The sequence below is a fragment of the Desmodus rotundus genome, chromosome 4, assembly GCF_022682495.2.
Source record: "Desmodus rotundus isolate HL8 chromosome 4, HLdesRot8A.1, whole genome shotgun sequence".
Lineage (NCBI taxonomy): Eukaryota > Metazoa > Chordata > Mammalia > Chiroptera > Phyllostomidae > Desmodus > Desmodus rotundus.
In genome coordinates, this window is record NC_071390.1 from 58,309,224 (window position 1) to 58,330,438 (window position 21,215).

The 21,215-nt window shown below is 45.4% G+C and overlaps 1 protein-coding gene and 1 pseudogene across 2 annotated transcripts in view; both read left to right on the forward strand.

Moving 5' to 3' along the window:
- The window catches only part of TSPAN14 (tetraspanin 14), a 55,923-nt gene that overhangs the window by 12,786 nt on the left and 21,922 nt on the right, over positions 1 to 21,215 (forward strand). Inside the window, exons 1-2 of one of the 2 annotated variants that reach the window (XM_024561164.4) lie at positions 9,515 to 9,560; positions 12,235 to 12,332. In XM_024561164.4, the coding sequence (XP_024416932.2) occupies positions 12,252 to 12,332 (81 nt within the window). In that variant the 5' untranslated portion in view covers positions 9,515 to 9,560; positions 12,235 to 12,251. Of the gene's footprint in view, positions 1 to 9,514; positions 9,561 to 12,234; positions 12,333 to 21,215 lie in introns of those variants that run through there. The other variant, XM_053922082.2, reaches the window with a different exon arrangement.
- On the forward strand, positions 6,038 to 6,748 carry LOC112305376 (ATP synthase subunit g, mitochondrial pseudogene; annotated as a pseudogene).

The window sequence follows — 21,215 nt, forward strand, 5'->3', positions numbered from 1 at the left end:
TTTGCATTGCTCAGAGGAGGCCAGGAGACAGGCTCTGTCCTGGACAGGATGAGGGGTGCTCCCAATGTTGACCTTGGAGTGAAATAGGTTGAAATAGGTGAAATAAAGCACAGTATATTGTAGCAGACTGCAATTTTGGATACAAAGATTTTTAACATCTTGGAGCCACAATTTTTATGCCTTTCAAGCATGGAAAAGTAGAAGAGAAATAGTAAATGTGTATAATTCTAAATTCTCTTATATAGTTTCTTTGTGTTAGGGGAAGGGAGGGTGGGGGTAGGGCAACACCTACAAAGAGATTTCAAATTTACAGTATACATGCAGGTCAAACTTGCACCATCCTGGAGCAACTCCCTTAATGGCTGCCTAAAGACTCAGTTGGAGATTTTATTTCTCCCTAAGAGTGGTTCCACTCATCACTCAGAATGTCTGTGGTGTTTAGGAGTGGCTCCCACCCCAAGCTGTGTCAGCCCTCTTAAGGGCAGCCACACTGGTTGTGTCTTTGTACCACCTACAGACCTGGGGAACCAGTGAAGGTTCTGTTCATAACCCAGATTGGAGAATCTTGTTGGTTGCCATCATGTCGGGTTACAGCGTAGCGGCTCCATCTCAGTGCTGCCCCCAAACTAGTGAGTGTCTGTCTATATGTGGGGTGCTCATCTAGTTAATATGTAAACCATCTGCTCTGCACAGCATTTCCTGACCAACTTCCCGCCTCCTCCTTCCTTCCTGTGCCCAGTCCTGCCTCCAGCACCTACCTGACTCCCCAGTTAGTACAGAGAATTGTGTCCTGAGACAGACATGGGTCTTACTCCAACTTCTTCTTGGTCTCCACAGCCCCATGCTAGGTGCCATGTACACTGGTGCTTGAACCTGCAGAAAACAAGTCCTGAGGTATTTCCCGCAACAAAAGCCTTTTCACCCTGGAAACCGGACACAGTGGCAGTAGCTACTCTTAGGGATCCAGAAGTTTGACTCTTTCCCACAAGAAGACGCTACACAAAACCACACAGGGGTTAGGGGTTGGGACTAGCAAAGTGAGTCTGTGTGCTGATGGGTTGCCGTACAGGTTGTCTTCAGTCTTGCCAATCTAGGGAGCCCTTGGCCCTCAGGTCTTTAGTTTAGAATTTCAGAGCAGACAAAAGGCCCAGTCTAGTCCTCCTGACGTTTGGAGGTCAGGGATTCTTGTCCATGTTGGCGATGTCACTGTAAACTGGGCTTAGATTCTCCACATCTTGTGTGCAGCTGGCTTCTGAGTGTAGACATTTCATGTGTGCTTAGGTCTTCGGAAACAGGCCTGCGGTGATTATCAGGGCGCAGGGCTAAGTGCACCGTGGCACCCTCCCCATGAGCTGGCAGCTTCACCTTCCACAGCAGAGTGAACGCAGCTGCGAAGCCAGGAAGGCGCCAGGCCTCTTTTCACCCAGATTTTTGAGATGTTGGGGGCAACAGCTGTGGTGATGAGGCCCTGCCTCACCTGGGTGAGACGGTACTGCCCAGATGCTGCTGATGCAGTTGAATGAGCTGATGAGTCATTCTCAAGATCTGTGTTTGGGCCCTAGGCTTATTTGTTGCCTGAGCATTTTATCCTGCCTCCCCCACCCCACCCTTTTTAAGGGGAAATGTCCACAAACTACATTTTGACTTTTGACTTGAGGACAGTTATTTTGTAGAAACTCCCCTAATTTGGGTTTCTTTGATGTTTCTGCACTATACAGGTTATGTACTTTGTGTGTGTGTGTGGGGGGGGTCATTCCACAGAAGTGCGTGTCCTCAGTGCATTACCTTAGGGGGGACTAATGTTGGCTTAACTCACTGTGGGTGGTGACAGCAGTGGTCACTCAGTTAAGGTGGTATCTGGAGGCTTTCTCCCCTGCTGAGTTACTGTTGTCCTCTTTGTAGTTAGTGTCTAATGGGGGAGAGACTGAGACTGTGTAAACATGCTGTTATGTTCATCAAACTTTCGTCAACTAGTTTATGGTCTGAATGTCTGCCCCCCTTGCACACACCATTCATATAGCATTGAAATCCTAGTGCCCAATTTCGTGGTATTAGGAGCCGGGGCCTTTGGTAGGTACTTAAGTCAGGAGAGTCGAGCCATTATGAACAGGGCTAGTGCTCCAGAGAGCCCCCTTTCCCCTCCACCATGTGAAGACACAGTGAACAGGTGTCAGCTTTGAACCAGGAAGAAGGCCCTCCTCACCTGACCATGCTGTTGCCTTGATTTTGGACTTCCCAGCCTCCGGAATTGTGAAAAATAAGTTTCTGTTCTATTAGTATTATTTTTAATCCTCACCTGAGGATATGTTTTTGTTGATTTTAGAGAGGAAGGGAGTGAGAGAGAGAGAGATGTGAGAGAAATGTTGATCAGTTGTCTGCCATAAGCACCCCGAGTGGGGATGGGACACACAACCTAGGTATGCGCCCTGACCAGGAATGGAACCTGCAACCTTCTGGTAAAGGACAATGTTCCAACTAAGTGAGCCACCCAGCCAGGGTTCCTGCTCTTTATAAGCTATCCAGTTTGCGATATTCTGTTACAGTAGCCAGAACAGACCAAGATAGAACTCACTGGTGATTCTTAACAGAATTAGTTATTTCTGTCATGGTTGCTGAAGGGTGATGATCTAATTCCTTCTAATTTACTATTTGGCATTCTGCTGTAAAGAACTTTCCCTTCTCTCCCACTTGTTTGTATGTCCATTTATTTCCTATTGGAATGGCCTCTTGGATTCTTATTTTATTCAGAGTGAAATTTCATTACTATTATTGTTTGTTTTGAAGCTCAGATTGTTCCAGATTTGGCCAGTGGGAGTCCTTTCAAACTGACTGCTGTGAAGGGCGGCTCTTAAAAACGTGACTTTTCAGGTCTGTTGCAGCCCCACTGAAGTCTCCATGTGCAGTTAGGAAAAGGTTCCTAGAGTGACTCTTGATACACTGTGGAATTTGGGGTCAGCCCCGCTAGGCCCATCTTTTTCAAGTGTGCACCTTACAGAGCCTCCCCTTCCTCCCCAGCCACCTGAGTTGACAGATGACCTTCTCTGCCTGCCTCCATGCTGGGTTTTTGGGTCAGATTTTTTTTTTTTGGAACAAAGGCTCCAGTAGCTTAAAAAGTAATAAAAATAGTAAGTTTGAAAAAAATCACTGGATTAAGTGACCTCCATTCCAGGCTCAGCATTTCTCCTGCTGAGCCACCGCCTCCCACCTTCCTTCGTCTGACCCACATGCCTCTCTCCTTGTTCTTCTTCCTGAGTCCAGTACTGAGATGGACAAATGTCTCCTCACCAGATCAGCGAGGAGGCCCCTCAGTGCTCCTTTAAACCCAGCAGGTTTGGGTTGTGGGTTTTTGGTGGTAGAAACTCATAATGCTGTGTTTGCTACGTTCAGAGTTTCGTACAGGAAGCCAAACACTTAGAACCCCAGTCCTGCTGGATTCTAAGCCCCTCGTGGGGCTTAGAGCTGGTGGCCTGGGCTTCCCTAGACTCCACCTGATAGTTATTCCAGGCTGCAGTCAAGGGCCTGAGGATCTCAACTCTGGGAACCTCCCTTTCCCCATACCTGTGTGGCTCACCCTAACCCCTGTGTGGCTTTGTGTAGTGTCTTCTTGTGGTAGAGAATCAAATTTCTGGATCCCTGAGAGTGGTTGCTGCCACTGTGTCCAGTTTCCAGTGTTTCTGGCAGACCCTGGCTATAGGGGGTTGAGTCCTAAGGGGTATGGATTAGAGTAGGACATAGTCACTTCTAACTCTGAGGGTGAGTCAGAGAGCTGGGTGGGGAGCTCGTGGATCTGAGGCCCTCTTTCCTTTCTCAGAGGGTGCTGGTGCCTTGGGGTAAGGCACAGCGCCAGTCCTCTGTGTGAGATTCACATGGGCAATGAAGCAGTTTCTGTTACCTGCCTTTGTAACCTCCTCTCCTTCTAAGGGGAATGGGTTTCATTCCCCTTGCTTATTCATCTGCCCCCTCCTAGATTTTTCCTCTTGGGCCCACCTATTCCTTTGGCCTGTGAATGTTCTCCAGCTCTCAGTGGGCTCAGAGGACTTCTTTCTAGTATGGTAGAAATGTGTTTTTCAACTGTGCACCTCACAGAGCCTCCCCTTTCTCCCAGCCTCTTGAGTAGAAAAGGGCTACCCTAAGGTGTGCTACTTGGAGGTGCAGCAGGATGCCCGGCACCCATGGGAGTATGGCTGCCGTTCCTGGGGAAGAACCTGTGACCAGGTCAGGTGTCAGTACTGAAGCCTCCAAGGCCTGGTGGAAAGGTTGAATCTTGGTAAATGACTGACTGGAGAATGAGGGGAGAGAGTAACTTGGGTTTAGCTTGGGATCTGGGCTATGGTGTTGTCCTGGTATAGCGTCATTCAACTTGAGTTCTCTGCTTAGGGTCTCACATGGACCAAATCAAGGCACTGGCAGGGCAGTGTTTCTTTCTGGAAGCTCTGGGGGAGAATCCCACTTCCAAGCTCACTCAGGCTGTTGTCATAATCCAGTTCTTTGCTGCCATAGGACTGAGGTCCTGTTTCCTTGCTGTCATCCAGGCTACTCTTAACTCCCGAACCCTGTCTGGTCCTCGCATGTGGCTCCTCTGTCTCAGATCCCACAACATTGCATCACATCCTCTTTGTGCTTGGAATCTCTGACCACTGCCCTCAACTGGGAGAAAGCTCTGCTTTTAAAGGCTGACATAATTACACTGGACCAATGTAGAGAATTTTCCTATTTTAAGGTCAGTTGATTAGTCACATTAATTACATCTGCAGTCTTTTTTGCCCGTTCTTTTATATGGTTATACATTATACTTTCTGTTTTTTTTCTTTGCTCAGTATAAAGATGGCACTAAAAATATTTTGAGGACTTCCTAGAGATGTGGGTAAAAATGATGGATTGAGTGGATGCCCCTAATTTTACTTTATACTAAAACCCCATAAAAGTTAAGATAAAGGGGATTTAAAAAAAATAATCTACAAGGATAGGGAGAGGGGAAAGGAAACAATAGCAAGAAAACATCGTAAGCCAGGAATAGATGGATGAGTGACCTAGTTTAAAATGTAGGTGTTGGTATCACCATATTACTACTTTATATGGGGAGTAGGGGGAGGGAAGGAGCATCAGAAGTGGCTAAGTATAAGAACTGTTTGAAAGCAGTCAATGTGGTTAGATACCTAGACCCCTTTCCTTCTTCCATGATTCTTGGTGACTGTCTCTCTTCTCTAGCTGGACATGGGAAATTTATTCTGTGGAAGGAAAAACCAAGGGCCTGGAGATGCGAGGTATTCTTGGAGGATTATATGAAGACCATCTTCATTCCCTAGCTTTCTGCCTTCCCTTGGCTTGTAGAATCTGACAGCCAGCCCCTTACCTTCCACATAGGAGATAACAGATATCACTGGGGAGAACCTGACTAGGCCAAGAGGAAAGAACTAAAGATGTTGAAAACAGGGATTTCCCAGCAGATGCCTAGCTAGGCTGTCGTGCACAGAAACTTGCCTGCCCCAGACTCAGTGCTTCCAGTTAGCTCTGAGGCATTCACTCTTAGTCACGCGGATTACCTAATTAGGAGGATTACCAAAGATTACTAACATCCTCATGCGCCTAACATGAAAGGAAGCAAAAAGAAACAGGAAAAAAAGCAATTTAAAAGAAATATTCAGCTCTGGCCAGGTAGCTCAGTGGGTTAGAATGTCATCTTGCTACACCAAGGTGTGGGTTCGATCTTGGGTCAGGGCATGTATGAGAATTAACCAATGAATGCATAAATAAATGAAACAACAAATCAATGTTTCTCTCCCTCCCCTTCCTTTTTCTTTGAAAATCAATCAATAAAAAAATTGTAAAAAGAAATACTTAATTTAGAGAGATTTTGAAAAAAAAATTAAGACATTTTCTCAGAGAAATAAGAGAAATATTATATCCATGAAATAAGAACAGGATAATACAAAAATTTAGAAAACAAAATAGTGTTAAAAGTTTAAAAAATAAGGTCAGAGCAAAACTATTAACAGAATTATTAAAAGACTAGGGGGAAGGAGTTGATCCTAGAACCATGGCCCAATTTGTCTGTAACCTCATGGAGAAGGCCCCTGCCCCTGTAAACATCGCCATGACTTTACTCTAAGAAGCCTCCATTGGCTACATTTTCACACTATGCGGAGCTTGAGCTGACTCTTCCCATTCCTGCTGAGATCCCTCGCCTACTCAGAGCTTGCAAAAAAAGTAGTCATTAGTGCTCAAACTGGTAGCTTCAAACAGTTCATAGTTAAGGAAGCTCTGCTGAGTGATTTGGGAGCCACTGAGGTGTGGCTGTGGTTTGATGTCACAGGCAAACATGGCGCCACTGGCTATAATGTTTGAAGACCAGTCTTTAACATTTGTTTCTTTTTGGTTTACTGTTTGAGTGTTCTTGGATCATTATTAATAGAAATGGTATTTGAATAAAAACAATATCAATTAAAAAGGTGAAGGAGTCTTCTAGAAGATGAAGAAGATGAAGAAATGGATAATAGAGTTGAAGAGGTAAGAAAAATTAAAGGATCAGCCAGGGTTCCCATATCCATTAATAGGAGGGAGTTGCAGAAAGAGAGAAAAAGTGCAAGTGGGAAAATCTTCAGGGATAAAATTTCTTGGAAGAGAAGGATACTGGTTTCCATATCAGAAGGACTCATCAGATGTTCAGCCAAGCGGAGGAAGGTAGAACCAGACCAGGATCCTGAATTTTCAGTATGCTGGGGAGAAAGGGATAAACCTGCAAGTTCACAGAGAGAGGTAACAGGTCAGATACAGAAATCAGGAATCTGAGTGGTTTTGGGTTTCTTAATGTGCTGGAGTATATAGCACATGTTAGTAGAGCGATGATGGCTCCATCACTCTCAGTGCGATTGATTTCCAACCTGGGGTTCTTTACACAGCCAAACTGCTATTCAGGTAGATAGAATAAAGCTATATTCAGACATACAGGGTCTGAAAAACTTGGCTTTTGCCCTAAAGCAGTGCTGTCAAACTCATTTTCACCAGGGGCCTTATCAGCCTCGAAGTTGCCTTTGAAGGGCCAAATGTAATTTTAGGACTGTATAAATGTAACTGCTCCTTAACAGTTAAACTAGATCTCGGTGCTGCCACCAGGGTAGAAACAAGGTGCTGGGCTGGATAAAACAAGGTAGAGGGGCTGGATTCGGCTTGTGGGCCTTGTGTTTACCACCTGTGCCCTAAAGGATTTCTCCACAAAGGTGAGCAAAGATTGGATCTTTTATAGGCTATATCCCAAACAAGGTGAAGAGAATTCTGTGCACTAGTCCAGATGGGAGCAGCTCAGAAGGCTTCAGGAGAGATGTCTTCTGGAAGAAGTAGAAATAGAACATCTGATGTGAATGGACTTATATTGAGAGGAGATTTGGACAACTGGCATTGAATGGGGTTGAATATTGATAAAGTCATAGAAAAGTAAGAAAACAGAAAAAAATCAGAGAGAAATATTAACTCCAGAGAACAAAAAGTTGTACAGGAAAAGTAATCATGGTTTATATTGCTTGCTCACTCTGATGACTCATGCGGTCATAATGATGAAAACTCTGAAAATTACTCTAGCCAAAGCTATAGTTTAACTATAATTGGAGTTAACTATAATTGGGAAGGAAGTGTGAGGCCGTGGTTTGGGGAGAGAGGCGTTTTGTAGGGGTGCAAAGAGAGTTGTTATACCCTTGTCTTCCAGGTTAGGAAGTGGATAGGTAATAACTAAAACTGAAAAACCAGGGGTGGTAATACAAGCATATTACACATAGACATTTCTATGAGATATTTGAGGTGTAAACATCATTAGAAAAAAAATTGAACAAATTTGAAGATCTAATTGGCTTTATTAAGTGATTCATGAATCAGGCAGCATCTCATCTAGCAACTAGAAGTGTGCTCAGAGGCATTGTACAAAATGCAAGATTTTTATCTGAAGAAGGGTGAGACAAGGGAGCTACTGACAAAAGATACAATTATTTTGGGGCCTGGAAATCTTTGGGGGGATGAGGAGGGGGTTTTTATCATGCAGATTGCCTCTGCTTTCTATGGGGGGTTGTGGAAAGGGCCCATGTGACAGATTGATTACCTTACTGGTGTTTGATCAGAAAATTCAAGGCTGGTTAATTAAGATTATGTTTCTGGGAGAAGAAGAAACTGCAGTTAGATCAGATATTAACTTTAGGTTTGGTGTCAGGGGCTTCTAGCACAAGTGACATCATGCTGGGCCTGTGATTTTTTTTTTTTTTTTTAGACAACAACAAGGTGAGCAAGAAGTTGAAAGTGTCCCTGGGAAAGGGAAAGGCCCGGCCCAGGGACTAGGATCTGCTGTTTTTCTCAGCACAGCTTTTATAGTAGTTGACTTTTAGATTATGTGCAGGGATAATTTTTTTTTGTGGAGGGGAAACAACAGCAAGTCTAGAATGCATGCCATGCACTAAGGGGAAGTATTGTTTCATGAAACTCATTTTAATTGAGTATGCAAGTGTGTGTGCACTGGATTGATTTTGATAAATGTGTTTCTTACTGTGCACCATGGTAAAAAATTTGAAAGCCAGTGTTTAGTGCTTTCTCATTGCCAGTTCATTTTTCACACTTCTGTTCTCTAAATATTTTATGACTGAGCATGTGCTACTTTTGTAATTAAAAAGACAGGGAGAATAGGAGGAAGGAATATTATGGGTTAATAAAATCCCATAATAGACAAGCCTTGTTTATAGTGACTGCTGAGGTCACCACCTGGGGGGCTAGCCCCCTTCAAGCCCACATGCCTCCCCTGCCCCCAGCAACAATGGCCTCAGTTCACATGGGTAATACAAAGGTGGTGATGGTAAATGTGACAACGGAAACTCTTTTTAGAAAATCACTTGTAAATTCACCACCCCATGCAACCACTTTCATGCTTTCCTGTTCCATTTTGGCCTTTGACCACATGCTCACAAATTTTTCATGATTTCAGACATGATGTGCAGATTTCATACTTAATACATATTCTTTTTCTTCTCTTGGTTTGTTTTCTGGAGGCAGATTCTTAGTCATGCATTTATTGGATTAGGGGTATGACCACCTGCAGGGGGAGTGGGGTTTCAATGTCTTATAAACTGAATTGCTTACCAAAGGGTAGTAACAGTTTACTCTGCTGCATCAAGGTCTGAATATACCAGCCTCACCATGGGCTTGCCAGCTACAGTGGTGGTTATTCTGTTGAATTAAAAGGTGTAAAATAACATCTGATTATCTTGTAAGTTTCATTTCCTGTGATGTTGCATATTTTCCTATCTGTTAATTATGTTCTTTCGTTTCAGTATAATATCTGTCATTTAATATCTGTCTAAAACTGGAGTGGTTTAAGTCTGAATTTTTTATATTGTATATATTTACCCTTTGTTTTAATTGCTGCAGCTGCAGATAACTTAACATTTTTGTTTCCTTCTTAATTTTAATGTTACTTTTAATTGTATGGGAATTTTAAAACGTTGTGTTTTATATCTCTTTCTTACAGGCCAGAACCTTAGGGAAGGCCTCAGGGGAGGGTTTCAGTAGAGTCTTCATCAGTTCTCCAGGTGCGCCCTTTCAGGGTCATGGTCTCCTCTGATTGATCAGTGACAGGGCAGGGGGCCTTTGCAGTTGGTTCTGGTGTCACCCACCTGGTTTTGCTGCTTTTCTGGGCCAGGAGCTGAAATACAACTGAGGCCTAGATGTTATCTCCAGGAAGGAAAGGTTACCCTGGGTGTGAGGTCTTTGTTTTCCCAGTTTTGCCCTGCTGACCATCTGTACCTGGCTGTAAATTGCTCGGCCCTTGTGTTCAGCTGTCTCAGTTTCCCTATTCCACTTGGTAAGGAATTTTCCTAGTTTCTCACTATACTGTCTCAATACCAGTCACTTTGGAGTCATTTTGGCTGAATTTTGGTGCTGAAGTAATAATTTCAGCACCACTGCCTTTATTGGCTTCTTGCGATTCTCTTTGTAAATGTGGCTAACACCTCAGGCTGGCAGCTCAGGAATACTCATCAATCTTCATTCACCCCTTCATTGAGGTTTTGAAGGCACTGAGCCAGAAGCTTAGCACTGGCTCTATTCCCTCCAAACCAAAGGCCAGTAGGCCCTTTGTTGAAGGATGTGGCTTAGGCTGGGGTCCAAACAAGTCATCTGATTACCTCCTTTAATTTAAATTATGAGCTATGCCTATGTGGACACTAGACTCTTCTTTGTGTGACATTGAAGTTCAGGACCTGCTTCTCCATCCCTGACATGCAAAACAGAGAGCAACTTAAGAGCAAGAGGCAGCTTTTCCTCCCTGCAGGGAAGGAGAGTAGGATTGGGAGTGGGGGATGGGAGACAGCTCTCTTCACCTTGCTGTGAGTTGAATGCCTTCCCTTCCCATGTGGAGGAATCAACAAGTGGGTGAAGAACCTCCAGAATGTGGGACCCTGAAGTCTGTATTTAGACCCAGTCACTCTGATGCTGCCAGCTGGTCTCCTCAACACCAGTGACATTAGGGATTGGTCGCCGATAGCCCTGTTTTAGGTGAGGATGCTGAGGCCTTCAGAGGGCAGGGGCTTGTCCAGGGTCAGGTCGTGTTGCTGAAGGAAGGAGTCTCTGCCTAGGAGCTCCTGCTCCTCTCCCTGCAACCACCTGTGTGGCCCAGGCTGTGCTCAGGCCTCCTGTGTTGTGTGTCCTTGTGTCCAGCAGCAGCCTTCAGGGTTGTGTTCACACTCATTCTTGGAGGGGCCTTTGTGGAAGTGCTGTGCTGATGGCAGGACGGGAAGGTGGGATGGGGCTGCTGGCTTTTGAGACCAGACTGACCTGTCTCTCCCAGCAGGCCACTGACCACTCGCCCATCCCTCTTGAAGGGAGGGGACGAGCCAATGATGGTGTGCAGACTGTGCCTATTGATTCCGCTCTGTGGGAAGGATGGTTGAGCCATCATAGCACCCACTTCTAGAGGGTTTTCATGTCCTTGCACGGCACCACTCTCTCAGAACAGTGGCCAGGCCCTGAGGCTGCCTCACAAGATTTTACAGCAGCCACTCTTGCAGCGTGGCAGACGCCAGTTTATTACTGGTGGTTGTGGGTGGGTTGTGTCCTCACTGCCAGTAGCCTTGTTTGTTTTTGCCTCTGTCCTGTTATGTTAGGAGATCTGAGAATTGGGAGGCAAACAGGACTGGGGGTAAGCACCCTGCTGTAGACTTCAGGTCCCGCCTTACCCTGTGGGTCAGCTGGAGGCACTGTCCACCTTCCTCATCCTTCAGCCACTGTGTTGGATGCAGGGCGTGGTGGAGGAGTTAGGGGTTCTGGGTCAGGCCCTCTGAATTCCCCTTTGAGGGTACCTACTTTTTTGTAGGATACTCTGAGAGGCTTCGGGGGATAGAAACAGATAAAAAAGAGTGACCCCAGCCCCCAGCCTTCACTCTGTGCAGTTTACAGAGTGTTCTGTAGTTTAAGGCTGAAACAGTGGTCTTGGTTGGTGGGAGCAGGGTGGGGTGGAAGGCAGGTTAAGCAAGGGAGGAAGAGCATGAGGGAATGGGCTCTTAGTATCTCCCCACCAAGGCCAGGATGTTCTGCCCTCCTCACCTCTGTGGGGGCTGAACTTGAGAGGTTGGCTCAGAAGATCTTAGGTGAACAAATATGGAGCCTTAATTCTGGTTTTTCTTTACTGGCCAGTGTTAGATTATGTCCAAACTTGGCCAGTGTTAGATTTTGTGTCATCTTGCCAGAATGGTTGAGTCCCCATTTCTTCATTTGGCTGTCCCTTCCTGCTGTTCTGCCCCAGGTAGTGGTAGGTGGAAAGAACATGTTCTGTGGAATCGGTCCTTGGTTCAGATCCTGGGGCCTGTTGTTTTTTTTCTTGCCCTTGAGCAAGTCAGATGACCTTTCTGAATTCCTGTTTTTCCCCCTGTGAAGTGGAAAAATCAATACCCAATGGAAAGGTGATGGAGCAGAAGTCCTAGTATTTAGGAGATAGTTAAAAAAATAGCCATTTTCCATTCTTTCAAAAATTCTTCTCATTTTTTGGGCTGTTTTCAGAAAGTTGACATAACCTGATTTTTGCCTAACTTATAGCTGGCACTGAAGCAGCCCTGTTCATGGATGAGTACAAGAATACAGGGAGACAATTGGGAGATTTCTGGAGTCTGTGTATGAGCCTTGTCTTTTCTCTTTCCTTGGGAAACAGGTTTTGGGGGTGGTTTGGAATTGAACCAGCAGCTACCTCATGGCTCCCACATCTCTCCACAGATCCTGCTTCACAGAAGATGCACTATTATCGATACTCTAACGCTGAGGTCAGCTGCTGGTACAAGTACCTCCTCTTCAGTTACAACATTGTCTTCTGGGTGAGTCAATGAGAGCGGGCACCACATTCCTGTATTGAGTAAATTATAATTTTTCACATACTTGATTTGCTGGGCCTTCTGAGGCTCTGGATGGATTGGTGGGCAGGGCTGGTCAGCCCTTCTTTAGCAACAAGTAAATTATAATATGGACCCTTAAATGCTGTGATGAGGAAGGCCAGGGTGATTGAAAACCAGACTAATTGAACAGTGTAGGTGGCCTGGTAATTGAATACCAGACTACCCCAGCTTTGGGGGTTCAGGAAAACTTGCGGCTCTAGTCCAGATATGTGTTTGTCTCCCCACATCCCTGCCTTGTTCCTGCCCCAGGAATACCCCAAAGAGACATCAGAGCAGAGTAGTTTGTGTGCCTGTGGGCCAGGCCCTCTTCTAGGCTCTGGGAGTTAAGACTGGGCAAGGGCAATTGAAGCCCTGCCCTGTGGTGCTGGGTTTAACCAAAAGTGATATTAGCCTACTGAGCAATGGAGCACAGAGGGAAAAGCTCCTTAATGAGGGTGGTCAGAAGGCAACATTATGATGAGGTGACTTGTGGACGGAGACCTGAATGAGTGAAGAGGCAGCCTTGTGGGAGTCTGGGGAGGATAGCCCCAGGCTGGGAGAACAGTGTTTGCAAAGGGTCTGAGGCAGGAATGAGCTTGGCATATGCAAGAGAAGGCCATATGGCTGGAGCTGAGTACAGAGGAGAGGAGACACAGGTGAGGAGAGAGGCAAGAAGGGGCCAGGTCATGTGGGACCATATAGTTCTCAGTAAGTAGTTGGAATTACTTCCTGCTTTTTTTTAGTAACTCCTGGTAGGTTATTAGTTGGATGGTATACTCTGATTTTGGGATGATTCTGCAGAGAGGGGGTGGATGGTGGTAGCCATGTTCTGAGGTGGAGTGTTGGGGCAGAAGGGTTTGGAACGCCAGTGACATAGAGATGTCACTTTCATGTGTAAGTGGCCATTCTGGAGTCTTAGCCACCATCACAGGGAGGGGTGCACTGGATGAGATCATGGAAGGAGAGCATGTTGACTGAGAAGAGGAGAGGTCTGGATATTGAGCCCTGGGATGCTGGAGGTGGGGTTCAGGTGGAAAGTCCACTCCAAAGTTGGCTGTGAGTGAGTGGCCTGAGATGTTGTAAAAGTCTTGAGAGGAAGCCTTTCAAGTAGAAAGGAGCAATCAGCTGTACCACAGGTGAAGTAGGAAGAGGACAGAAAATTGTCATTGGCTTTGACAGGGCAGGGGTTGGTGGTTACCTTGACCAGCACTGCTATTTGATCTGATGGGACCAAAACCCAGCTGGAGTTGGCTGAGGAGCCAGTGGGATGTGAGGAAGTGGAGAGTGGTGGTTCTTTCAAGGGCTCTTGGGTAAAAGAGAAGCAGAACAGTTGGGCAGTGGCTGGTCCAGGGGTTCAGGGAGATGCACCATGTGTGTGTTGCTAGTGGGATTGGTCCAGGGAAAGGTAGACCTTGATTTTTCTGTCCAGGGGAGTGGGAAGACATGATCATGCACAGAAGGAATGGCTGTGATGCCACATTTCTCCCCTACTGTGGGTTTTGGCATTTCCTATTTGGATTGGAACTTTTTTCCTTTAAATTTATTTTTGATTGTAGTTGACATTCAATATCACATTAGTGTCAGGTGTACAACATGGTGAGTCAACATTTTATACCTTATGAAATAATCAGCACAATACATATAGTAACCATCTGACTTTCACACTTGATTATACAGCATCATGTCCTGGTGATTGTCTCCAAGTTTTGGAGTTTTCTGACTTGGAGAAGTAGGGTGGGGATTCAGTGGCTTGGCTGTGTGCCCCAGGTCTTTTCCTGTGCTCAGACAACTTTTCACCATCCTCATCGTTGCCCCTGAAGTAGGGCAGTGCCGGACTTTCCATGTGGTTCCTATGGGCCTACCCTTTCTAATGGGAGGCCTGGCTGTTTCCTCAAGACTTGTGGCTTCCCAGACCTGCATTGCTCGGTCTTGAGGCGGTCCTCTGGCCCCACCTGGAGTCCCCACCCCCCATCTAGTTGTATGGTAGAGAGCCATCTGGCCTAGGCAGGCAGTCTCACACTTTGGCCACTTGTACACACAGCTGTCATTATCACTGCCAGCTGTGTTGCTTGGCCTTGTGCCTTGACCTCTGATTCTCATTCTGATTTTTGCAGCTAGAGGGAAACTCTCCTATTGCTGCTGTGGCCGAGGGCTCTGATATCTGTGTGTCTTCAGAGGATTTTCAGAACAGATTCCTTGCTCTTGAACTTTGCTCCCTTGCTGATAGTATCTTTGCAGCACCAAATTCAAATAGTGGACTCCACAAATCCAGAATCATAGCCGTCTGTTTGGTGATTGAAGGGTGCTGCAGCTTTATTGGAGTTTTGCAGAATTGTCATTGTGTGCGCTGGGAGAGTTAATAATTTCTCAGTTAGTGTGCACTGGGGTGGAACAGGAAGGGACAAAAAAGAACAGTCAGGAAAATGAGACCTGAGAGAGCGTGGTGGGGAAATTCATAGGGTGAGGCCAGGCGCCTGGCTGGGAGAGGCTACCTGGGCCTTGCCTGCTAAGTTCTTGGTGGTGATTTGTTGCCTTCATCTGCACAGGAGCTGGGAATGTAGAGTAAGACCTGAGAATTGGGGTGTAGAGCTCTCAGGGACATACACAGTGCAGCAGATGGCTTATGGGGACCAGTCTGGACTTACACGTGAACTAGTGACCTTGATAAGCCTTGGTAGTTTCATTGTGAAATACAGTTCTCACCTGCCTGCTGCCTGCCTTACAAGGTTGCTGAAAATATCTAAAATGATATGCTAAGCCCTTACCTCCTTAGAGAAGTTCTCTTTCTTAAAAAAGAGAATAATACAATGAATGACCATGTTCCTATCACCTAACTTCAAAAATTACCATCTCATCCAGTCTTGTGTAATTCCTACCCCACCCGCACCCCCTGGATATTTTGAAGCAAAGCACAGCTAGACTTTTTCACAGAGTTTTTTTTCCTCTCTCTTTCTTTTTTCTTAATATATTTATTGATTATGCTATTACAGTTGTCCCATTTCCCCCCTCCCTCACTCCACTCCATCCTGCCTACCCCCTCCCTCCCACATTCCCCCCCTATAGTTCATGTCCATGGGTCATACTTATAAGTGCTTTGGCTTCTACATTTCCTACACTATTCTTACCCTCCCCCTGTCTATTTTCCACCTATAATCTATGCTACTTATTCTCTGTACCTTTCTCCCCTTCTCCTCCTCTCCCCCTCCCTCTCCCCAATTGACAACCCTCCATATGATCTCCATCTCTATGGTTCTGTTCCTGTTCTAGTTGTTTGCCTAGTTTGCTCTTGTTTTTGTTTTAGGTGTGTTTGTTAATAACTGTGAGTTTGCTGTCATTTTTACTGTTCCTATTTTTGATCTTCTTTTTCTTAGGTAACTCCCTTTAACATTTCATATAATAAGGGCTTGGTGATGATGAACTCCTTTAACTTGACCTTATCTGAGAAGCACTTTATCTGCCCTTTCATTCTAAATGATAGCTTTGCTGGATACAGTAATCTTGGATGTAGGCCCTTGCCTTTCATGACTTGGAATACTTCTTGCCAGTCCCTTCTTGCCTGTAAGGTCTCTTTTGAGAAATCAGCTGACAGTCTTATGGGAACCCCTTTGTAGGTAACTGTGTCCTTTTCTCTTGCTGCTTCTAAGATTCTCTCCTTCTGTTTCATCTTGGGCAATGTACTGATGATGTGCCTTGGTGTGTTCCTCCTTGGGTCCAGCTTCTTTGGGACTCTCTGAGCTTCCTGGACTTCCTGGAAGTCTATTTCCTTTGCCAGATTAGGGAAGTTCTCCTTCATTATTTGTTCCAATAAGTTTTCAATTGTTTGTTCTTCCTCTTCTCCTTCTGGCACCCCTATAATTCAGATGTTGGAATGTTTCAAGATGTCCTGGAGGTTCCTAAGCCTCTCCTCATTTTTCCAAATTCTTGTTTCTTCATTCTTTTCTGGTTGGATGTTTCTTTCTTCCTTCTGGTCCACACCGTTGATTTGAGTTTCAGTTTCCTTCGTATCACTATTGGTTCCCTGTACATTTTTCTTTGTTTCTCTTAGCATAGGCTTCATTTTTTCATCTGGTTTTCGAACAAATTCAACCAATTCTGTGAGCGTCTTGATAACCAGTGTTTTGAACTGTGCATCCAATAGGTTGGCTATCTCTTCCTCGCTTTGTTGTATTTTTTCTGGAGCTTTGAAATGTTCTGTCATTTGGGCTATTTTTTTTTTTTTTTGTCTTGGTGTGTCTGTTACTTAAAGGGGCGGAGGCTTAGGTGTTCACCGGGGCGGGGTAACGCTGGTCGCTGTGCTGTGATGCTGTATGTGGGGGTGGGGCGGAGAAGGAGCAATGGCACCCGCTCCACTCTCCACTGGATTTCAATCTTTCCCTCCGCTACCCACAATCAAACTGGGCCCCTCTGGTGCTGGTTCCCGAGTGGGTGGGATTGTGCACGCCCTAGGCCCCTGTGGGTCTCTCCAATGACCTCTCCTGTGAGGCTGGGAGTCTTTCCTGCTGCTGCCCCAACCCCCATGGGCGTTTTCAATCAGAGGTCTGAGGCTTTATTTCCCCGCACTGGAGCCCTGGGTTGCACGGTCTGCTTCGCTCCCCGCCGTTTGTCCCGTTTATCTGTGCTAGAATGTGGGGCCGCGGGGTGCTACCTGCCGCTCTGCCTGCCCTGCTCTCCGCCACTCTGAGTCCAGCCCTCTCGGTTTATCTGTGGGCGACTGTGGGGCCGCAGGGTCTGCTAGTGCTCAGACTGCCTGCCCCGTTCCTCCCACACTCCGCCAGTCTCGGTCCGCCACGGCCATGCGAGTCCTCTCCTCCCTGTTGTCCTGTCTCCACCCCTGCTACTGGTCTGGATGAATGTTTAGTTTTTATTTCCTCGGTGTCTGACTTCCTTGCCGTTGTTCAATTTTCTGTCAGTTCTGGTTGTGCGAGGAGGCGCAGTGTGTCTACCTACGCCGCCATCTTGATTCTAGTTCTCTTTCACAGAGTTTTTATAATATTTATTTTGTTTTGATGAAGTAACAATGACCAGTGGAGCAGAAGGACTACCTGGGCTTAGCGGGCAGGTTTGAATATATAGAAGGCAACCTGTTGTTTCTTTGACCAATTCTGGGTGCTGGAGCAAGCACAGGTTTTTATTTAGCAGTTTGTCTCATTTAGAATTATTTTCACAGCAACATTCTTTATAACAAACACCTGTAACACTCTACAGCTTTCTTAAGTTTCTCTCCCTCCAGTTTAGGGGCAGAATTTTTTTCCAAGAGACCGGTCATGATAACACTCACTTAGGGTGAGAAATGTGGGTGCTGCCAATGTCTGTCTCTGTTCTGAACTGTGTGTTTTACCGAGTGAGCATGGAGCTGGGCTTCATGGCATTCTTATCTCAGGGATGTCAGGCAGGATACAGTGCTCCCAGCCAACATAGCATTTTGAAGGCCCAAGCATTTTTTTAAATTATTATAATCATTCTTTGGTTATGGTAGACCTGTTTCTAGGGCAAAATCTCACTTTGACTTAGGGAAATGCAAATCAAAACCACAGAGAGATACCACTTTATACCCATGAGGATGGCTATAATGAAAAGAACAGAACATAACAGATGTTGGCAAGGATGTGGAGAAATTGGAACCTGTGTGCACTGTTCGTGAGACTGTAAAATGGTGCAGCTGTAATGGAAAATAGTGTGGTGGCTTCTCAAAAAGTTAAAAAGTACAATTTCCATGTGATCCAACATTTCCACTTCTGGGCATTATACCCAGAAGGATTGAAAGCAAGATCTTAAAAGGAGATATTTGTACACCCATGTTCATAACAGCATTATTCACAACAGCCAAGATGTAGAAACAACCCAGGTATCTACTGACGGATGAATGGGTAAATGAAATGTGGTATACGCATGCAGCGGAATATTATTCAGCCTTAAAAAGGAGGGCAGTCCTATCACATGCTACAACATAGATGAACCTTGAGGACATTAGGCTAAGTGAAATAAGCAGGACACAAAAGGACAAATACTGTATGATTTCACTTATATGATTGCACCCAGAGGGGTCATTCACAGAAACAGAAAGTAGAAGAGTGTTTGCCAGGGCTTGGGATGGGGCAAGTAGGAGGTTATTGTTTAATGGGTGGAGTGTCATTTTTGTAAGATAAAAAGCTCTGTGGATAGTGGTGATGGTGGCACAACGCTGTGAGTACACCAAATCCCACTAAGTTGTACCCTTAAAAATGGCTAATTTGATACTATGTATACTTACCACAATTAAAAACTAAAAAACAAATCTCACTTGGACTTGCAGAGGATGGGAAGCTGGGAGAGGTGAGTGTTGGAGGAGCAGTGTATGGCCCTTTGTCTTCTTTCACTGTCACCCCACCTGGCTCCACAAAGAAGTTGGGCTTCCTGGTTTTCCCGAGTAAATAGAGGGGTGATTCAGATGATATCTGCAGTTCCAGGATTACTTCCCACCACAGACACTGAGTTTGATCTGCAAAGGTTCCGATAAAACCCTTGCCTGAATCTATGTCGGAGGAGAATTGATGAAGGGATGAACTGAGACTCCTTGTGAGCACAGACAACACCGCTGTTACAGAGAGGAGAGCCCCCCGCCACTGTCTTCCTCAGTGACATGGGCAGGTCTGAGCCACAGCTTCCCAGCTTATAGAATGCAGGAATTAGGTTCTGAGCCTACTGTGCAGCCTGTTTGCGAGTGAGAGGCGAGCCATGACCAGGCCCCTTCCTTCCTTCCAAGTGACAGACGCCTCCATGAGTACAGTATACATATAATTTATAGTCCAAATTGGGAAACTTAAGGTTATTAAGAGAGGTTAGTATGAATTTTGCCAGAACAACTGGTGTCCTTGAGGACTGTCCCAGGCAAACCAGGACATGTGGTCACCCTACCCAAGAAAGGCAAAGCAAGTCTGATGGGGAAGGACTTAAAAGAGCATCTCCCCTCTCCTACCCTTGTTCACAGCATCTTTGTTGGTAGAGAGTCTTACTCTCTTCCTCTGGCCTTTATTGTGCTCCTCCTTTGATTGGGAGGAAAGTCACTACCTCGTGTGATCGGCTGGTAGACAGTTGCCCATATGTGAACTGGACTCTGTCCATGTAGTATTAGACCTCAAGGCCTGATCCCAGGTCTGAGTGCAGATGCTTTCTCCTCTTCCATCCCTGGGTAATTGATGCAGTCAAAAAGGAAAAGGCTAGTGTTTTTTCATGATGTGTCGTTTCATTTTCACTGCTGAGAAGTAGTGGTACCATTTTCTCTTCAAGTTTTACTTTAAAAACGTTTGCAATTACATGGAAATTCTACACAAGGCATCCCAACTTGACTACATTCTTTCTGCCATGCTCCATTCTTCTGTGACGGTACAGAAGTCCTGAGGTCTGCATTTTCATATCCATCCGCATCACCTAGTGTGGAACATTCCAGGTTGCTACAGAGGTTTCCTGATTGTATTTTTGGAAATTCCCATATTGGGCATTTAGGTTGTTTCCTTTTTTTTTTTTTTTGGTATAGATTCTTCCCCGTGGAAAAGGGAGATTATTTGCTGAGATCAATTCCCAGGAGGGAGATTGATGGGTCAGAAGGTGTGTACAGTGTTTTGACTAGCCTGGCATGTTTACATAGTCCAAATTGTTCTCCAGAAGGGCTGTCCCAATTCTTAAGAAGTAGATCACCTCATTACAGATGGGTATGTGTGTAATTTTCCACATTTCAGCTTGCCAAGGCAGAGGTCAAGGATTGCTTAATCAGAGACTCCACTACAACTGGGAGTTGCCTGTGAAGCTGACCCCTGCAGGGCCTAAGCTCCTGATCATCCCTGGTCAGGCATGCCCGAGGTGAAGAGCCCCAGTAGGGATTTCTGAGGAAGGGCTGTTCCTGGGCACTGCTTTTCCACCCTGGCGCTTGTGATCATTATTTGCTAATAGGGTAGTACCAAGTCTATCTGACCGGTGTGTGTGCATAACTCTGCATCCTTTGCTGTTGCATAGCCAGCATGGCCCGGCTGCTGGAATGGTTTATCTTCTGCGTGGGGGTGTCTCATTCCCATCTTGTTTGTGCCTTTCTTTCCCCTCCAAAATGCTTTTTTAAAATATCACCACTACTGAGGTATAAATGAGACAGAATTACATTTAGCCACTTCCAGTATATAGTTGAGGGAGCTGACAGCTGTATACCTATGTGATCACCATTGACAGAAAACATTTCCACCACCTCAGAAACGTCCCTGTGCCCCTCCGCAGTCATTCTCCCCATCCCTTCTGTGAGCAGCTGTTGACCTGCCTCCTGTCACCATAAATTAGGTGTGATTTGTGAATCTGACTTTTTTAGGTGATTTCTTTTTGTTTTTATTGTTTAATTTTGTTGATTTCTTTTAAAAAATTTAAAAATTATTTTTTATTGATTTTATTGATTTGTATTATTTCCTTCTTTTTATTATCTCCTTCCTCTACTTACTTTGGGATTATTTTGCTGTTTTTCTAGCATCTAATGTAGAAGATTAGATTACTGATTTAAAATTTTTTACCTAGTGTAAATATTTCACACTATATGTTTTTTGCACCCCACACATTTTTTTAATCCTCACCCAAGGATATGTTTATTGATTTTGGTGGGGAGGAGAGAGATGGGGGGGGAGGGAGGGAGTGGGGGGAGAGAGAGAGAGAGAGAGGAGAGAGAGAGGGGGGGGAGAGAGAGAGAGAGAGAGAGGGAGAGAGAGAGAGAGAAAGAAAGAAAGAAACATCACTGTGAGAGAGAAACATCGATGGTTGCCTCCTGTACACGCTCTGACCAGGGATTGAACCTGTAACCTAGGTATGTGCCCTGAT